The sequence below is a fragment of the Muntiacus reevesi genome, chromosome 2 (genome assembly GCF_963930625.1).
Source record: "Muntiacus reevesi chromosome 2, mMunRee1.1, whole genome shotgun sequence".
NCBI lineage: Eukaryota > Metazoa > Chordata > Mammalia > Artiodactyla > Cervidae > Muntiacus > Muntiacus reevesi.
The window spans coordinates 130,499,067-130,515,706 of NC_089250.1; the positions used below are offsets into that span (position 1 = coordinate 130,499,067).

The following is a 16,640-nucleotide window of genomic DNA, read 5'->3' on the forward strand; positions in this document are numbered from 1 at the left end:
ATGGCCATATTTTTCACTGCTGTATCGTCAGTGGTCAGTGCTTAGAATAAATATTTATGTAATAAGAGAATAAATGACTTTGTTAATTGACAAAGGGAAATCTAATTTTTTCCTTAAATGATGTTATAGAAGGAAAAGTACAATTCTATTAAAAGACAGAAGGAATACTATAATCAGAAAAAATAAGATAAGGAACAGTTTATATTCAAAGAAAAGGGAATTAACTTCCAACATAGAGAAAGGAGGAGGAAGCTTAGAGAAACCTTTGAGGAATAGCATATTTGATCTATTCCTTGAAGGACACACACATTTATTTTAAAAATGTCTGTCATAGCTAGAAGTGTTTTAGTGCCTCTCTTTATAATTTATATAATTAACATACAGTGAATCCTTTTTAAAGCCCTCAAAGTCAATAGAATCTTTACATTTTGATGTAAGGTTTGATATTTGGAAATAGTTAAACATCATATTTTTGCCAAATCTTGTCATAAAATTGATAATTTAGTTGCATAACAGCTTGGTTGAAAACAAGGTATGACTTTGAGTTAAGACACCAGTTTTCTACAATAACTTACAAATGGAGCCCTGAAACAATTTCTCGGCAGGAGTTTAAAAATAATTTTGAACACTGGAAGCTTCAATGGATTAAGGTTATAGTTTCTGAAGATGATTAGTTTGAAGAATGGCCCCCATTTGGCCATATACTCTGATGTTTGTTTAAAAGTCACTCTTAGTATAGCTGGTATTTTGATGTATTCAAAGAATTGATATCTAAACATGAAAGATGCCATGTAAAGTTTTTGTTTGTTTGTTTTTCACATTGTGTGCCATGCTATGGAGAAGGCAATGGCACCCCACTCCAGTCCTCTTGCCTGGAGAATCCCGTGGACAGAGGAGCCTGGTGGGCTGCAGTCCATGGGGTAGCTACGAGTCAGACACAACTGAGCGACTTCACTTTCACTTTTCACTTTCATGCATTGGAGAAGGCAATGGCAACCCACTCCAGTGTTCTTGCCTGAAGAATCCCAGGGATGGGGGAGCCTGGCGGGCTGCCGTCTGTGGGGTCGCACAGAGTCAGACACGACTGAAGCGACTTAGCAGCAGCAGCCATGCTATAAATATCTCAAGTTTAAACATGGGAACAGAGAAAGCAGTGTAATATGGAAGTTCTTCCAAGGCAGGTATATGAAAAGTATGCATTAGTACCAGGAGACAGACAGGTTCCTAAAAATTCTGTGTAATTCTAGGTTGCCCAGTTTAAAAAGAAATATTAGTTTATATGCTCTGTGCTTTGAGTTAAATGCTGGGTCACACTGGAACTCTGTGGGGGCGTGGGGCGGCATATCAAAACATTCTTCTAGTTTGTTTGGAATACAGGAACTAAAGAGAACATACAAGGCCTCTGACAAACAGCACATTCTTACAGCCTGGCTTTTCCCTTCTTGTTTGTCCCTAGAGCTCCTCAGCTACTCTATTCATCCATCCTTTGAGTTCAGGGTATCTTCGCTGCAGGTCAGCATGTCCTAGCTCTTCTGTGGCTGTCAAGTCGCTAAGTCGTGATTGTCACTTTGTGACCCATGGACTGTAGCCCTCCAGGTTCCTTTGTCTATGGGGATTTCCCAAACAAGAATGCTGGAGTGGGCTGTCATTTCCTTCTCCAGGGGTTCTTCCTGACCCAGGGATCAAAGCCGTGTCTCCCACATTGCAGGCGAATTCTTTACCATCTAAGCCACCAGGGAAGCCCATGAATACCGGAAGGGGTAGTCTATCCCTTCTCCAGGGGATCTTCTCAACCCAGGGATCAAACTGAGGTCTCTTGCATTGCAGGCAGATTCTTTACCAGCTGAGCTGCCAGGAAAACCCATATCTTTTAACAGAGTGTACTAAACATTGGCCTGATACAAATGAAAAAAGCAAATACTTCAAGTCCCTTTGTTTAGATCAATGATTCCTAAAGTGGTGTTCCTGGATCAGCAGCAAAAATATCAGCTGATGATTTGTTAGATATGTAAATTCTCCAGTCTCACTCCAGAAATACTGAATCAGAACTGGGGAGGGGAGGTGGGGAGGTCCAGCAATCTGATTTAACTAGCCATGAATCTATGTGAATATGATGTATGCCAAAGTGTGAAGACCCCTGGTTTAGATCTAACCAGCAGCAGCAGTAAAGAAACTCTCTTACTATTGCTATACAAATTTTTATGAACTTTACAATTTATTTTAATAGCCTATTATCACCCACATGATTGACCATTTAATATACACACAACTATACATGCAGTCAATATTTAAAATGGCTTTGCCAGAATGTATGTTAAAGAGTCATGGCTTTCTCAGTAAAGACATGATATGAAAAGGAGACAAATGAACCAAATGAGCTTGCTTTTAGTTTTCTGAAATACCATGCTCAACTCCCCTCCATTCCTGCCCCACCTCAATTAAAAGAATCAGGGGTGGGAGGGGACACTTTAATTCCACTTGTTTGACTTAGTACAAATAGAATGCTAGATTTCTAATTAAAAAAAAAAATAGACATGCAACAAGCAACAAAGGTTTACTGTACAAAACAGGGAAGTATAGTCAATATTTTATAATAACCTATAATGGAAAATAATTTCAAAAGTAATATATGTATGTATAACTGAATTACACACACACAAAAAAAAACTCTACTTTTTGAAATTTAGTAACATTTATCTTTTTGCCAGTTCTTAAATATCCTATGGAGATCTAATATCAACATACGAAATACAAAATTGTAAATATATTTGTGTAGGATTTAAGATTAATATACATTAAATATAAACCTCTTATATTTAAATTATTAATGACATCATTCAAGATGCTTCTATTCTTTTGTCTGCACTTGATATTCTCAGAGAAATGTCACACTATGATTATATTTTTTCTTTCCCCTTGTATTTCTTCTGATTTTTGCTTTATGCATCTTTGCTTCTGTTATTTTGTCTAATGGTTTATGACATCTATCTTCTTTGTGAATAGCACCTTTTATCATTAAAAATATCCATCTTTGCTTCATTTAAAATAAATACATAAATAAAAGGAAATGAAATAAAAATACATAAATAAAAGGAAATTAAAATGAATAAAAATTAAAAAGTAATGCATTTAAATGAGCATGCATGTTTACGTGTTATCCCTGCCTGAGTAGGTAGTTGCATTTTAACCAGGTTATTTTCATGACGCAGAACTTCTGAAATGATGAACATTTCACAAGTGATGAGAACTTTAGGGACCCTAACTAGTTGTAATGGGTGGTGATATTAGGACCCTGCTCTCCAGCTGCCTTCCCCCAAGGATGGCACATCTCTCTACTCCCTTGTGATTGTCTCTGGCACTGCATCTGCCACCTGATGTTATGATAACCAATTCAGGTCTTTCTCCCTTGCTAGATGATGAAGTCCTTGAGGGCAGAAGTTTTGAGTTCTTCTTTCTGTTCTCTGCACGCAAAAATGTTTAATGAACAAATGCATGTTTGTTTCTTGCACATCATTACAACCCACTCTTGAAGCATTTTATAAATTCGCTTTTTTTTTTTTTTTTTTTGCTTATGTCCTGGCATTTGATTCCTTAGAACTGTACTTTCCAAGATGGTAGCCATCAACCACATACACTTCTGAGCTGTTGAAATGTGTCTACTCTGAACTGACATGTAAAATACTAGACTTCAAGCACTGGGTTTCAGAGACTTAGCACTACAAAAGGTAAAATATCACTTTCTATTTAAATATCAATACTTCATTCATAATTTTATATTGATTATAGGTTATAGTGGTATCATTTATGTTGTATTTAATACTATTAATTTTTTTAAAAATGGGGGGGGGGTGGTTAACCCATTTTGAATGAATAGCTATGTCCAGGCCTGCCCTGGTGGTCCAGAGGCTAAAGCTCTGAGCTCCCAAGGCAGGGTGCCTGGGTTTGATCCCTGGTTGGGGAACTAGATCCCACTTGCCAAAACTAAGATCCTTATGTCTCAGCTTGCTACATGCCACGATGAAGACCCAGCACAGCCAAATAAAGAATTAAATAAATATTTTTACAAAGTTATGCTTAAACCTGTTTCAAATAACTATTAAAACACTTGAAGATAAATGGATGCTTCGTCTGATTTATACCTAAACCCACACCCATCTCAGATGTATTCCTTGAACTCTGATATCCAAGGTTCATACAAATTTTTTTCACTTTTAAAAGTTTTTTTAATTAAAGGATAATTGCTTTATCGTAACACAATTTTTTGATGAAACTTAAAGTTTCATAATCCCTTCAAAAGGAATATGTAGAATAAAATGAGTCTCTGCTTGAGTTAAGACTTAGGCTCTGAAGCAGTACAGTTTATAGATATGTAATGTAATCTACATATGTAATATTATTTTTCTAAGTAACCACATTAAACAAAAGTAAAATGAGTGATGTTAAAATATATTTTTCCAATGTATTAAAAATATCACTTTAAAATAATAAAGTAAAAATTTAATGAGGTGGTTTACTTTTTATATTGTTTTCAAAATCTTGCATATATTTTACTAGTATACCTCAATTAATATGTTAAATTTTAACTGAAAATAGTTTTTTGATTTAAATTTATTTTTTCATTGCAAAAGTCAATTCCACACCCAAGCTGCTCTAAACTTACTAAGAAGTTTTCCAAAAGTCTAAGTGAATATCGGTTTTTATATTTAATAAAAGTCATGAAATTAAAAGTTCAATCTCTCAGTCACACTAGCCATTTTCAAGTACTCTAGTGGCCTCAGTACATGGCAGATGCTCCGGAGCTATGAGGAACTAACCTGCGTAAGAGGTCAGGCTTTGCAGGTTACCAGCTGTTTAGCAAAACACCAAGCTTCAATTCTAATTGCTTGTTAAATAGAGACAGACCCACATTCCACTTGTTTTAACTTCTCCCAGCAAAACTAGCAACAGAAAAGGTACTAGTTTCCTCCTTCATAATAGAGGTGGCGGAATCATTGCATCAGGTAATAACAATCAGAAGCAACCTGTATGCCTAAAGAATGGTTAAATGCATTTAACTAACACGCTGTAGCCATAAAATTCAATAAATTATTATTAATACTGGTTAATATAACTAAGAAAAAAATATTACTTTGAAAAGATTGATTGCTGAGTGCGCGCACAAAAATTAACCTGTAAGGACCAGGCACCTCTCCTCAGGGATTGACCGAAGCAACCGAATGGGGGCGGGGATGGAGCTAGCACAGGCATTCAGCTTGTATTTCTGGACAGTTATTGTCCAAAAATGTGTTTCTAAAATAAGCTATTACTTTTGAATTTTAATGAGAAAACCCAAAGTCTACTTTGAAATAACTACAGTTCCCCCTCATTGCCTGCACTGTGATTTTAAATATAGCTAAGAAACTGATACGCGGAAATACTTCTACCACAACACAGAAGACGCCGCCTTAATCGCTTTCAGTTAGCGGTTTCCCGCCGGTCAAACGGAAGCAAAACCGCCCTTGACGTCATAGAAGGCGGCCTCTCCTCGTTACCATGGTGAAGTTGACGCGGCCATCTTTACTGTGGTCGACCCACACCAAGCGAGGGTGGTGGAGCGCCGTAGAAAAGTTTGCAGAATAAGAGGTGAGAAAGGAATCATGCGCCTCAGGAAGGACCAAGAACAGAAAGCAATAGTTTAGTTAGGAAAACATAGAGGCGCCGGTGCTGCGTCTCAGCGGAACGATTCAAACAGACTAGTGAGGTTTCTGCCCGGAATTTAAAAGTTGTTTCCGGTGCTCGGCGGAAGTGTGGGTCGGCAGAGGACGACTTGAAGAAGCCGCTCTCCGCTGTGTGGCGATCGGAATCATGTCGAGTTTGGCGGTGAGAGACCCGGCAATGGATCGATCACTGCGTTCCGTGTTCGTGGGGAACATTCCGTATGAGGCAACTGAAGAGCAGTTAAAGGACATTTTTTCTGAGGTTGGTTCTGTTGTGAGTTTCCGGCTGGTATACGATAGAGAGACGGGCAAACCTAAGGGTTATGGCTTCTGCGAGTACCAAGACCAGGAGACCGCGCTTAGTGCCATGCGGAACCTTAATGGGCGGGAGTTCAGCGGGAGAGCGCTTCGCGTGGACAATGCAGCCAGTGAAAAGAACAAGGAGGAGCTAAAGAGCCTAGGGCCTGCAGCGCCTATCATTGACTCTCCCTACGGGGACCCCATCGATCCAGAAGATGCTCCTGAGTCGATTACCAGAGCAGTCGCTAGTCTTCCCCCGGAGCAGATGTTTGAGCTGATGAAGCAGATGAAGCTCTGTGTCCAAAACAGCCACCAGGAAGCTCGAAATATGTTACTTCAAAACCCACAGCTGGCTTATGCGCTGTTGCAGGCACAAGTAGTGATGAGAATCATGGATCCAGAGATTGCTCTGAAAATTCTGCATCGCAAAGTTCATGTCACACCACTCATCCCAGGGAAATCTCAATCCGTTTCTGGCCCTGGCCCCGGCCCCGGCCCTGGGCTCTGTCCTGGACCTAACGTTCTGCTGAACCAGCAGAACCCCCCGGCCCCTCAGCCTCAACATTTGGCCAGAAGACCTGTGAAAGACATTCCTCCTCTGATGCAGACCCCTATCCAGGGTGGAATTCCACCCCAAGGCCCGATGCCAGCCGCAGTTCCTGGCCCTGGCCCCTTAACTCCTGGCGGAGCAATGCAGCCCCAAGTTGGAATGCCAGGAGTTGGCCCCGTGCCCTTAGAGCGGGGGCAGGTGCAGATATCTGATCCAAGAGCTCCTATGCCTCGTGGACCCATGACTGCTGGTGGCCTGCCTCCTCGAGGACTGTTAGGGGATGCTCCAAATGACCCACGTGGAGGGACTTTGCTTTCAGTCACTGGAGAGGTGGAGCCCAGAGGCTATCTTGGCCCACCACATCAGGGTCCTCCAATGCACCATGCCGCTGGTCATGACAGCAGGGGCCCTTCCTCACATGAGATGAGGGGAGGGCCCTTAGCAGATCCTAGAATGCTCATGAGTGAGCCCAGAGGACCTATGATGGATCAAAGGGGGCTACCTATGGATGGCAGAGGCAGCAGAGACTCTCGAGGGATGGAGACTCGAGCCATGGAAACAGAGGTCTTAGAGACACGAGTGATGGAGAGAAGAGGAATGGAGACCTGTGCAATGGAAACCAGAGGAATGGAAGCGAGAGGCATGGATGCAAGAGGAATGGAGATGAGGGGCCCTGGCCCCAGTTCGAGAGGCGCTATGACTGGGGGAATTCAGGGTCCAGGTCCTATTAATATGGGGTCAGGTGGTCCTCAGGGACCCAGACAGGTTCCCAGCATTTCAGGGGTGGGAAACCCTGGACCTGGCATGCAGGGGGCAGGTATGCAAGGAGGTGGCATGCAGGGGGCGGGCATACAAGGTGCTGGCATGCAGGGTGCAGGCATGCAAGGAGCTGGCATGCAGGGGGCGGGCATGCAAGGGGCAGGCAAGCAAGGTGGAGGCCAGCCTAGCAGTTTTAGTCCTGGGCAGAGCCAAGTAACCCCCCAGGATCAAGAAAAGGCAGCTTTGATCATGCAGGTTCTTCAGCTGACTGCAGATCAGATTGCCATGCTGCCTCCTGAGCAAAGGCAGAGTATCTTGATTTTAAAGGAACAAATCCAGAAATCTACTGGAACTTCTTGAAAGGTTTTACAAAATATTTGGTGGTAGTCTCACAAAGGTTTTCTGTAGCATAGAGAATGGGTAGGTGCAAAAAGCTGACTTCTGAAACCCCACACTTGAATGATTAGGGTTTCTTTCCTCCCAGAACCTAATTTCATTTCTTGTTGTCTTTTCTTTTAAATTGTGGGGTAGGGGGAGGAGGGAGTGGGTCTGTTTAATTCCCTGTAAATATACAAAAATAACTGAACATCATTATATACCAAATAAGATCACAAAGGTTATGCAGTATTATTAAATGTGTCTACAAGGTGTTAAGTCCATCTTAAAAATACTGAGTAAAACAATGTGAAAACTGCTTAAAGACTAAAAGATGACCTGTTCAAATGCTAATGTACTGAGATAGTTTAACATGTTTGGTTGTGTAAGAAAATAAAGATGTTTACCTCAGAATTACAAGATGTATTTTTTTGGTAAGGCGTTTAAGGTACAAAATCCTATTTCAGGGGCAATACAATGCTGTATTGGTTTAAGCATTGTCTTACTATAAATTTTGGAATTACTTCAGGATGTTAGAGCTAACCAGATAATTCTCAACTTGTATTTGCAATTTTTTTTCCCCCTGAAGTTAAGGACACACCTTATTAGCGTGATGTTTTATTTATACGACCCTTCCAGCAATATTTTGGCCTGACCTTTAGCATGACTTTTCTAGGACAGTTCTAGGGTCAACTAAGTTACTTAAATCTGCTCTGATGAGACTGTATCTCTGAGTAATGTCCTATTTGTCAGTAGTCTTGAATTAATTGAATCTAAATAATTCTCTCATGTTCTTCCCCAGAATCATTGTGTAGGGTCTCGTTGATCAGGATGAATTATACACAGCATTGGACTTTTCTTAAATAATCTATTATTTCCTTAAATAGTGGAAGGCTTCATGCAGTAAAGCTCTCAAATTTCCTAGAAACTCACTTCCATTACACAGATGGTATCCATCTGGTCAACCAAAATCAGGAATTAAAAATTTTAGTCTCAGCAACATTTAAAATGCCTTTTAGTTCTTATTTCAAAGTTTGCTTATCTGCCACCATTTTATCAGAATAATTGAGGCCCAGATTTAAAGGTATTCTTATAGCCTGAAATACACTCAATTGGTTATTACTTTCCTTTTACAAGCAATAAATAAAATCATTTAATTCTAATATACATACCCATGAGACATTTAAAAATTGGTAGGAGGTGGGGCTTACCAGGTACCTTTAGAACTACTACCTGATTTATCTTTAAGCCTTTAGGATGTGAACAAACATCCTTTTTTGTTTGTGAGACAAACACTTATATGATAGAATAAGTAGTAATTAACAGAAATAACCCAAATAACATCCAGAAACGCTGAAGTAACCAGTTGATCTTAGAAGAAGAAAAGCCAGTATCTGCTTACAGAGGGAAAATAATAATACAAAGTAAGCCTAGACATATTTTCCCTTTGCAAGGTTTTATACCTTAAATGGATAATTGATTCTTCAAGTTTTCCTCCCTATGATGTTTCCTGCTGCCTATTTTACTGTTTTATTGTTCATACTGTTCATTTCCCCATGTTTTCTATATGTGTTCCCTTATTGGAGGGGATAAAGCACTCCTTTACATCTGTATAGTTCTTGTTAATATGAACTCAGAGTTGGCTAGGTTACTTCAAAATTGTAGTTACTGTATCCCAAAGCTTTCACTAAAAGATTTTTAACTGAAAGCCATTAAATTTTAATGTTCTTTGTTGTAGTAAAATGTGCATTGTTTAATGCAGACTGAAAAAATTTAGGCTGAGTCTAGTATCTGGTGTTTTTTTAACAAATGTTTTATCAATCTACTGAGAGTTCCATGGGGCCTGAATACTGTTTTCTTTTAAATGAAAAAAGGCAAATCTAAAGAAATTACAGGAATGGATATAATTTTTATACTGATTACATAAATACTTGTGTATTATATATCCAACCATGTTTCTTCTGTGGTAGGTATCAGTAGCAACGTCCTGGATATTCAGACATTTAGGCTTCCTGTTATTTATATTCCCCACAGAGAACTCTGTATCCCAGGAATGCCTTATAGGTACTGTGACTTCATTACTGACAGCACTTGTTAAATTGTCATGCAGTAATGGCAACCCACTCCAGTACCCTTGCCTGGAAAATCCCATGGACAGAGGATTCTTCCTGGTAGGCTCTAGTCCATGGGTCGAAAAGAGTAGGACACAACTGAGCTACTTCACTTTTCCTTTCCCTGGTGGCTCAGATGGTAAAGAATCCACCAGCAATGAGGGAGACCCAACTTCAATCCCTGGGTTGGGAAGATCCCCTGGAGAAGGGAACCGCTACCCATGCCAGTATTCTTGCCTGGAGAATTCCATGGACCGAGGAGCCTTGCAGGTCCCAGTCCATGGGGTCGCAGAGTCAGACATGACAGCGACTTTCAGTGTATTTTACTTTTATCTGCTACTCCCTACTCCCACTTTTAGTAGATCAGGAAACTCTGAACATGGACTGTTTTACTCATTTCTATATTCACTATATATAGCAAAAATTGCAAGTGAGAAGGAAGGACAAAAATTTTATCAATTTTAGTGGAAAAAATCCTATTAACACATGAATTTAACACAATTTAAATTCAACACAGAACAAAGGAGCTCTAATAACTATTTGCATTAGAAAATAAATTAGAAATAGATAATACAAGCAATCACCTTTACTCTGCTAAGCTGAATAGAATAGATTTTTCTCCTCATTTCCAATTCACACATGGTCGGACCCAGTACTGATGGAGAATAAGAATATAAGCAATACATGTCTACTACAGTCAGAGTCTGTTTTAACCCTGGCATCCTGCATTTCCCCATGTATGGGCAGACTACAAATAAAATCACAAATACACTCATAACAATAGTAAAGGTAGTGGGGTGGAGCACAGATTTGGAAATGCCTCTTTATGGCTTATTCCTTTTGGTCTGTGCATGTTTTTGGGAAATAAATGGTCAGCTTTAATCAGTGCCTGCTCATCATCCTTTCATATTGATTAATATCACAATATGTTTTAATGTTTGCTGATATCCCAAGACTTCTTGTTTGGGAACGTTTGATAAGATACAGACAAGATACCTGAATTTCAGTTAAAGGTAGGCTAATCCAAGTGAGATATGTATAACTTTTCAACTCTAATTCTCAGAATTCTAAAAGTAGAAAGCTTTTCCTTTAAAAAAAAAAAAAATCCTTAATATAATCACAGCTTGCAAATCTTTTTACTTTTCCGTGCTGTGCTGGGACATTAGCTAAGCACACAGAACCTTATTTCCTATGGTGTGTCAGGCCATTCTCTTAGGTCTGATGAGGTTTAAGGATAATTATGTGCAACAACTTACTATGGCAGAAAAACGGAATTATCAGTTACATCTCACAGTCTTCTCACAAAAGAAACTGACAGCTTCTTGGAGCTTCACACTGCCAGGTAATCACCAGATAGATTTCTGATTGGAGCTTGCTTTTCTCCATCTTTTGTTGAGAATATAGTGAAGACCTAATTCATTTTAAGGAAATGAATATATTTAAGCTAATAAATATAACTAATGTTAATACTATTGATAGTATTACTATTATATGATATTGATATCTAGTATGCTAATATATTTCATATGTATGTATACTTCAGATCTTAACTGAAACAGATCTTTTAATATTTTCATTTGCTTCTATGCACATTAAAACAAAAGTTGTATTCCCCCAGTTGAAAGTTCAGTTTCACAGATAATTCATATTACAAATGACCTTTCTCATGAGATGTTAACAGACATATTCCTTCTTGATATTTTTCTACCACAGAATAAAGCTTATGCCAGTAAAGGACATGTAATGTAACAAAGTGATTTGGGGTAGCATTGTCAAAAGTAACAAACCCAGTGCTTCTTTGCTGTACGTAAAAATTCTGAAGTATGTACCTAGTAAAAGAACCAAGATGTTCTGGTTAATGACAACTCTTTATAATTAGGAGTTGATTTAGCTCCAAAAGGTAGATAACTAATTATCACAGAGTTAGAATAAAATATATAACATTTTAATCCGTAATCAATTTTGTATGATTGAATATGTTTAAATCTGCAGACATCTGAAATACACCTCATACGTGTCACAAAGTCTGGTCATTTAAAAAATCTTATCTGCTTGATTACATATTTGCTGTCTTTCACAAAAGTAGACTGGTTAATTTCTTGGGCATCAAGTAATAAAACCATCAGTTTCCCACATTATTTTATTAGCTATTTTAATAAAAATTTGGTTTTAGTATGTTACTAATATTCAATAATTCTACTGCAAGAAATCTGTAGGCCACTTCAGTGTACCTACCAGCCTTTGATTTCTTTTCTACCTCAAATGGATTTGAAGGAATTTGTACCTATTTAGGAATGTACTTATGTATTTATCCCTGACCATGCCACAGAAGAAGATACAACATCTCACTTCCCAGTTTATCTTAAAGGCTCACCTTAATAATACATGAGCCACATTAAAAATGTTATATTTGAATTAATGTGATGGAAGCTCCAATATCGGCTCCCTCGGTGGCTAAGAGGTAAAGAATTTGCCTGCCAATGCAGGAAATGCAGGTTCTATCCTTGGGTTGGGAAGATCCCCTGGAAAAGGAAATGACATCCCACTCTGATATTCTTGCTGGGAAAACCCAATGGACAGAGGAGCCTGGGGTGCTACAGTCCATGACGTCTCAGAGAGTCAGACACAACTGAGTGAGCATGAACACATGCACGCAGGGACCTATAAAGGGCTTGCTTGGTGCATTAACCTTCATAAAGTCATATTCTATATCTCAAATGTAACATGTAAAATAATATAGCAATATAAATAAGAAGGACTAAAAAAAATTGCCAGACACAAACCTCGCTCTAAGAGGGTAAACACAGTCATCACCTATTAATAGAATATATGTGCTATCTTTAGGTAAACCTGTAGTCAAGATGATTTCATCACTGTAGACATATCAGACATCAATCAGAGAAAAAATCCTCATCTATTTTAAGAAACAAAAGAAATGACAGTATTAATATCTCTAGAATCACATATCTCCCTGCATCCCACCACCATTAATTTTGTCAAAGTTTTGTCCTGTAGAAACTTTAAATGTCTTTGGACAAGGGACCCCAAATCTGTGGCTTGTAGGTCAATTGAGCCTGAAGGTATGTTTTGTCTGACCAGCCAAGGTTCACAAAATTTTTGAATTTGAATGCATTTACATATATGCTCCTATTTGTCCATAAGCCCACCTTTCCCTGAGTCCCTGGATCTTATGCTAGGTTATTCATACAATTACTTGCCATTCCTTATAATGCTTTGAGTTTACAACTCCTGCTTTTACTTTGCTTTAAAACATAGCTATTAGATTTGATGGAAATATTTAATTTGTATTTTAGATACCACATATAAGTGAAATCATATAATATTTGCCTTTGTCTGATTTATTTCATTTAGCATAATACCCTCTATATCCAATCATGTTGTCACAAATGGCAAGATTTCATTCTTTATGGCTGAGTAATATTCCATTGTATGTATATATACATATGTCACATTCATATATCCATTCATTTATCCATTTATCTATCCAGGGACACTCAGGTTGCCTTTATATCTTGTCTACTGTAAACAGAAGAAATCTTGAAACCATAAAATCAGCATGTTGACGTTTCAGTGAGAATGAGCTGTCAACAGAATTCTGCTGCTAAATATTTTTCAAACTTCATCTATATACTCCTGTGCACTGAAAAGAAAGGACCATTATAACCAAAGGAGCTAAAAGTAACTGCCCAGCTTTTATTCTGTTAATTTATTTTCAGTAGTTTTATTGAAAATGGTATGAAAACTATATGTTCTGATCTGTGCCTTTAAACTCTGTTTTTGAACTTGACCATGACTGAAAGTGAAAGTGAAAGTTGCTCAGTGTCTTTACGACCCCACGGAATACAGTCCATGGAATTCTTCAGGCCAGAATACTAAAGTGGGTAGCCTTTCCCTTCATGATGAAGAGTACAAATTAAGCAAATCAACTTTTATAAATTAAGTAAATAATGCTTTTTTCCCTAAAGAAAAGTTTACATTGTATTCAAGTGACTGACCTCAAAACACTTCTAACAAACAACAACTTAAATTCCAATCAAGGCCTTTCAAGAAGTGACATCAAAGAAAGCACCCTTGTGAGGCTGTGAAAATGACCTTGGAACAGTGAATTTACATCTCTCCTTTTCACACGTGTTCAGACAATTTGTATTTTAGTAAGCTGGGGCTTTGTTTTCCTAGAGGGAAAACAAAATTTGCTTAATTAGAATGTTTTGGGAGATAATTTACAGACTCTTTGGTTGGTGGGGTAAACTGGTTTAGCAATTACCCCCTAGTAGGTGCTTTTGCTGGGAGGGACAAACTAGACAAACTAGGAGCCTTGAACAAAAATATCCTTGATTTAAAATGGCCCAAAGCTGCCCTTCCTGAGGAATTAGAGCTGGATTATCCTCGGGAGAAAAGAGGCTTTTCTGCATCTCTTGTCCATTGTCCTTTTTGCCCAGGATGATTCATAAAGAGGAGGAAGATGGATGAGTTGGCCACTGAACCAGCCAGGGCCAGCCAAGGCAGGATTGTGAAACTCATCCCCTGTGATCACTGTGGTGAATTTAGCAAATTACCAGGACTGAAAAATGTTGTTTCAACAGTGGGTATAGTTTTTTTAATTTTTTCCTCTAAGCCCCACCAGAAATACAGACCTACTCTATATGCAACTGAAGGCTTCTACCCCAAGGAAGCAGTGCCCTTTCCAGCTCATCTTCAGTTACTCTATGAGTCTTTTGGGTCTTACCTGCCATACCACAAAAGATTTTTTTGTTTGTTTTAATAAGAAAAGGAAGAAAAATTCACTTACATTGATACAGACATGGAATATAATTGTTTAAAATATTTTTACTCTGATATGCCTTTTTTATTTACACAGTGATCAAAGATTTTGAATTGATGAAGGCACCTATAATAATGGAATTTCAGACATCAGCCACAAGACTGGGGGTAGGAGAGAGATTTGTTTTTGAGGAAGGAAGATGGCAGCAAGAGCCTCTCAAATGTTCCAGAACTAACACAGATGTCAGTTATAAGATCCATGCCGTCTTCTGGAAGATTGAGTCATGGTTAATAAATAAAAAGCTTAGCTAAGTAATGCCAACCACTTGACATACATCATCTCTAAGCTGACTAAACCCTGGAGGCAGTAGGGAGAAATATGCTTAGAGAAGTGATCTAGTTTGCCCTGAGTCACATAGCCTATAGGAGGTTGAGGCACCATTGAGTCTAAGTCTGTCCAGCTCTAAGGCCTACTCTCCCTGTCACATGCTTTGGCATTAAGAAGGAGACAGTGAGAGGACAGAATAGTTTTCATACTGGGGATCGAATGTGAAGGGAACGTCAAGCATCATTTCCACGAAGTAAGGAAGTTTATCACAGGCTAGAAAAGGTGATTTTTAGGCAATAATGAAAGATTTATAAAATCAATCTTCTGTCCTTATTCTTCCAAGAACCAAGTACTAAACTGGGGCTTTGGTAGAACAGAGAGAAATAAATAAAATACAAAGCTAGAAAGAAAACATTTATATGGAATAACAATAGATCATTTATAAGAAATATATAAAAATATTATCTGCTGGATAGGTCTGGTCAATATCAAATTTAAACAGTACTGAGATTTATTTTTCCAGTCATCTCTTTAAAAAAAATGTTAATAATATACAGTTTACATGCCATAAACTTTACTCACTTAAAGCATTTCATGCAATATTTTTTTAGTATATGCATAGAGTTGTGCAACTTAAATTTAGAACAAGTTCATCATCCCAAAAAGAAAACCTGAACTCACTAGCCTCACTTCTTATCCTCACTCATCTCCCTACTCAGTCCTAGGAAGCCACTGATCTGATTTCTGTCTTTAAAAAGCATAGTCCTGCTATGAACATTTATTTGCAAATTATTGTGTGCCCATTTGCTTAACTTCCCTTGGGTATATCCTTAGGAGTAGAATCACTCCATCATATGATAACTCTATGTTAAAGCTTAGAGGAACTGTCAGACTGTTTTCCAAAGTGGTTGTACTGTTTTATATTCCCACCAGCAACAAATGAGCATTCCAGTTTCCACACATCTTTGTCAACCCTTGTTAATTTATTTTTATTATAACCACAGGCTTCCCTGGTGGCTCAGATGGTAAAAAATCTGCCTGCAATGCAGGGGGCTTGAGTTCTATCCCTGGGTTGGGAAAATCCTCTGGAGAAGGAAATGGCTACCCATTCTAGAATTCTTGCCTGGAGAATTTCATGGACAGAGGACCCTGACAGGCTACAGTCCACGAGTTCCCAAAGAGTTGGATGTGACTAAATAACTAACACTTTTTTCTCAAACATGTGTGAAGGGGAATCTCCTTATAGTTTTGATTTGCATTTCCTTGATGGCTAACGATCAACATCTTTTCATCTCCCTATTAGCTATTTGTAGATCTTTGGAGAAATGCCTGTTCCATGTAATCTATTCACTATAAATAAAATGTATAAATAAAATAAAATGCTTTATGATTTTAGCATTTTTGTTTTATGCAGTAGATCATCAGATGACAATCCCTAAAACAGGGGAAAAAAATAATTCTTTCATGATTTAAGAACTGACCTGAAATAGGAGGAGTCAAGTTGCAGTGGTAGAAGTGATGGTTTTCAGTTATATTCTTATACCTTTTTGGAAAATGTAGGTAATGATTATCATGACTTATATCTCTTGGTGGGGTTGAGGACACACAAGCCCCAAAGATATCACCTTGGCATAATGAATATGTTAAGCTGAAGGAGTGTGAAAAAAATGGCAGAAGCAAGAAGGTTATTCTGACATCCCCCTTCACCCCAGAAACAGGTCAAAAAACCCTCCTATGAG

At 38.3% G+C, this 16,640-nt stretch overlaps 2 protein-coding genes across 3 annotated transcripts in view; one reads left to right on the forward strand and one right to left on the reverse strand.

Annotated features, from left to right (window-relative positions):
• PRKG1 (protein kinase cGMP-dependent 1) overlaps positions 1-16,640 on the reverse strand; it is a 1,324,229-nt gene that overhangs the window by 571,144 nt on the left and 736,445 nt on the right. The gene's annotated exons all lie outside the window — the stretch shown is intronic.
• On the forward strand, positions 5,758-8,094 carry CSTF2T (cleavage stimulation factor subunit 2 tau variant). The gene has a single exon (XM_065922834.1). The coding sequence runs from the start codon at positions 5,845-5,847 to the stop codon at positions 7,663-7,665; it is 1,821 nt and encodes a 606-aa protein (XP_065778906.1). The 5' UTR covers positions 5,758-5,844; the 3' UTR covers positions 7,666-8,094.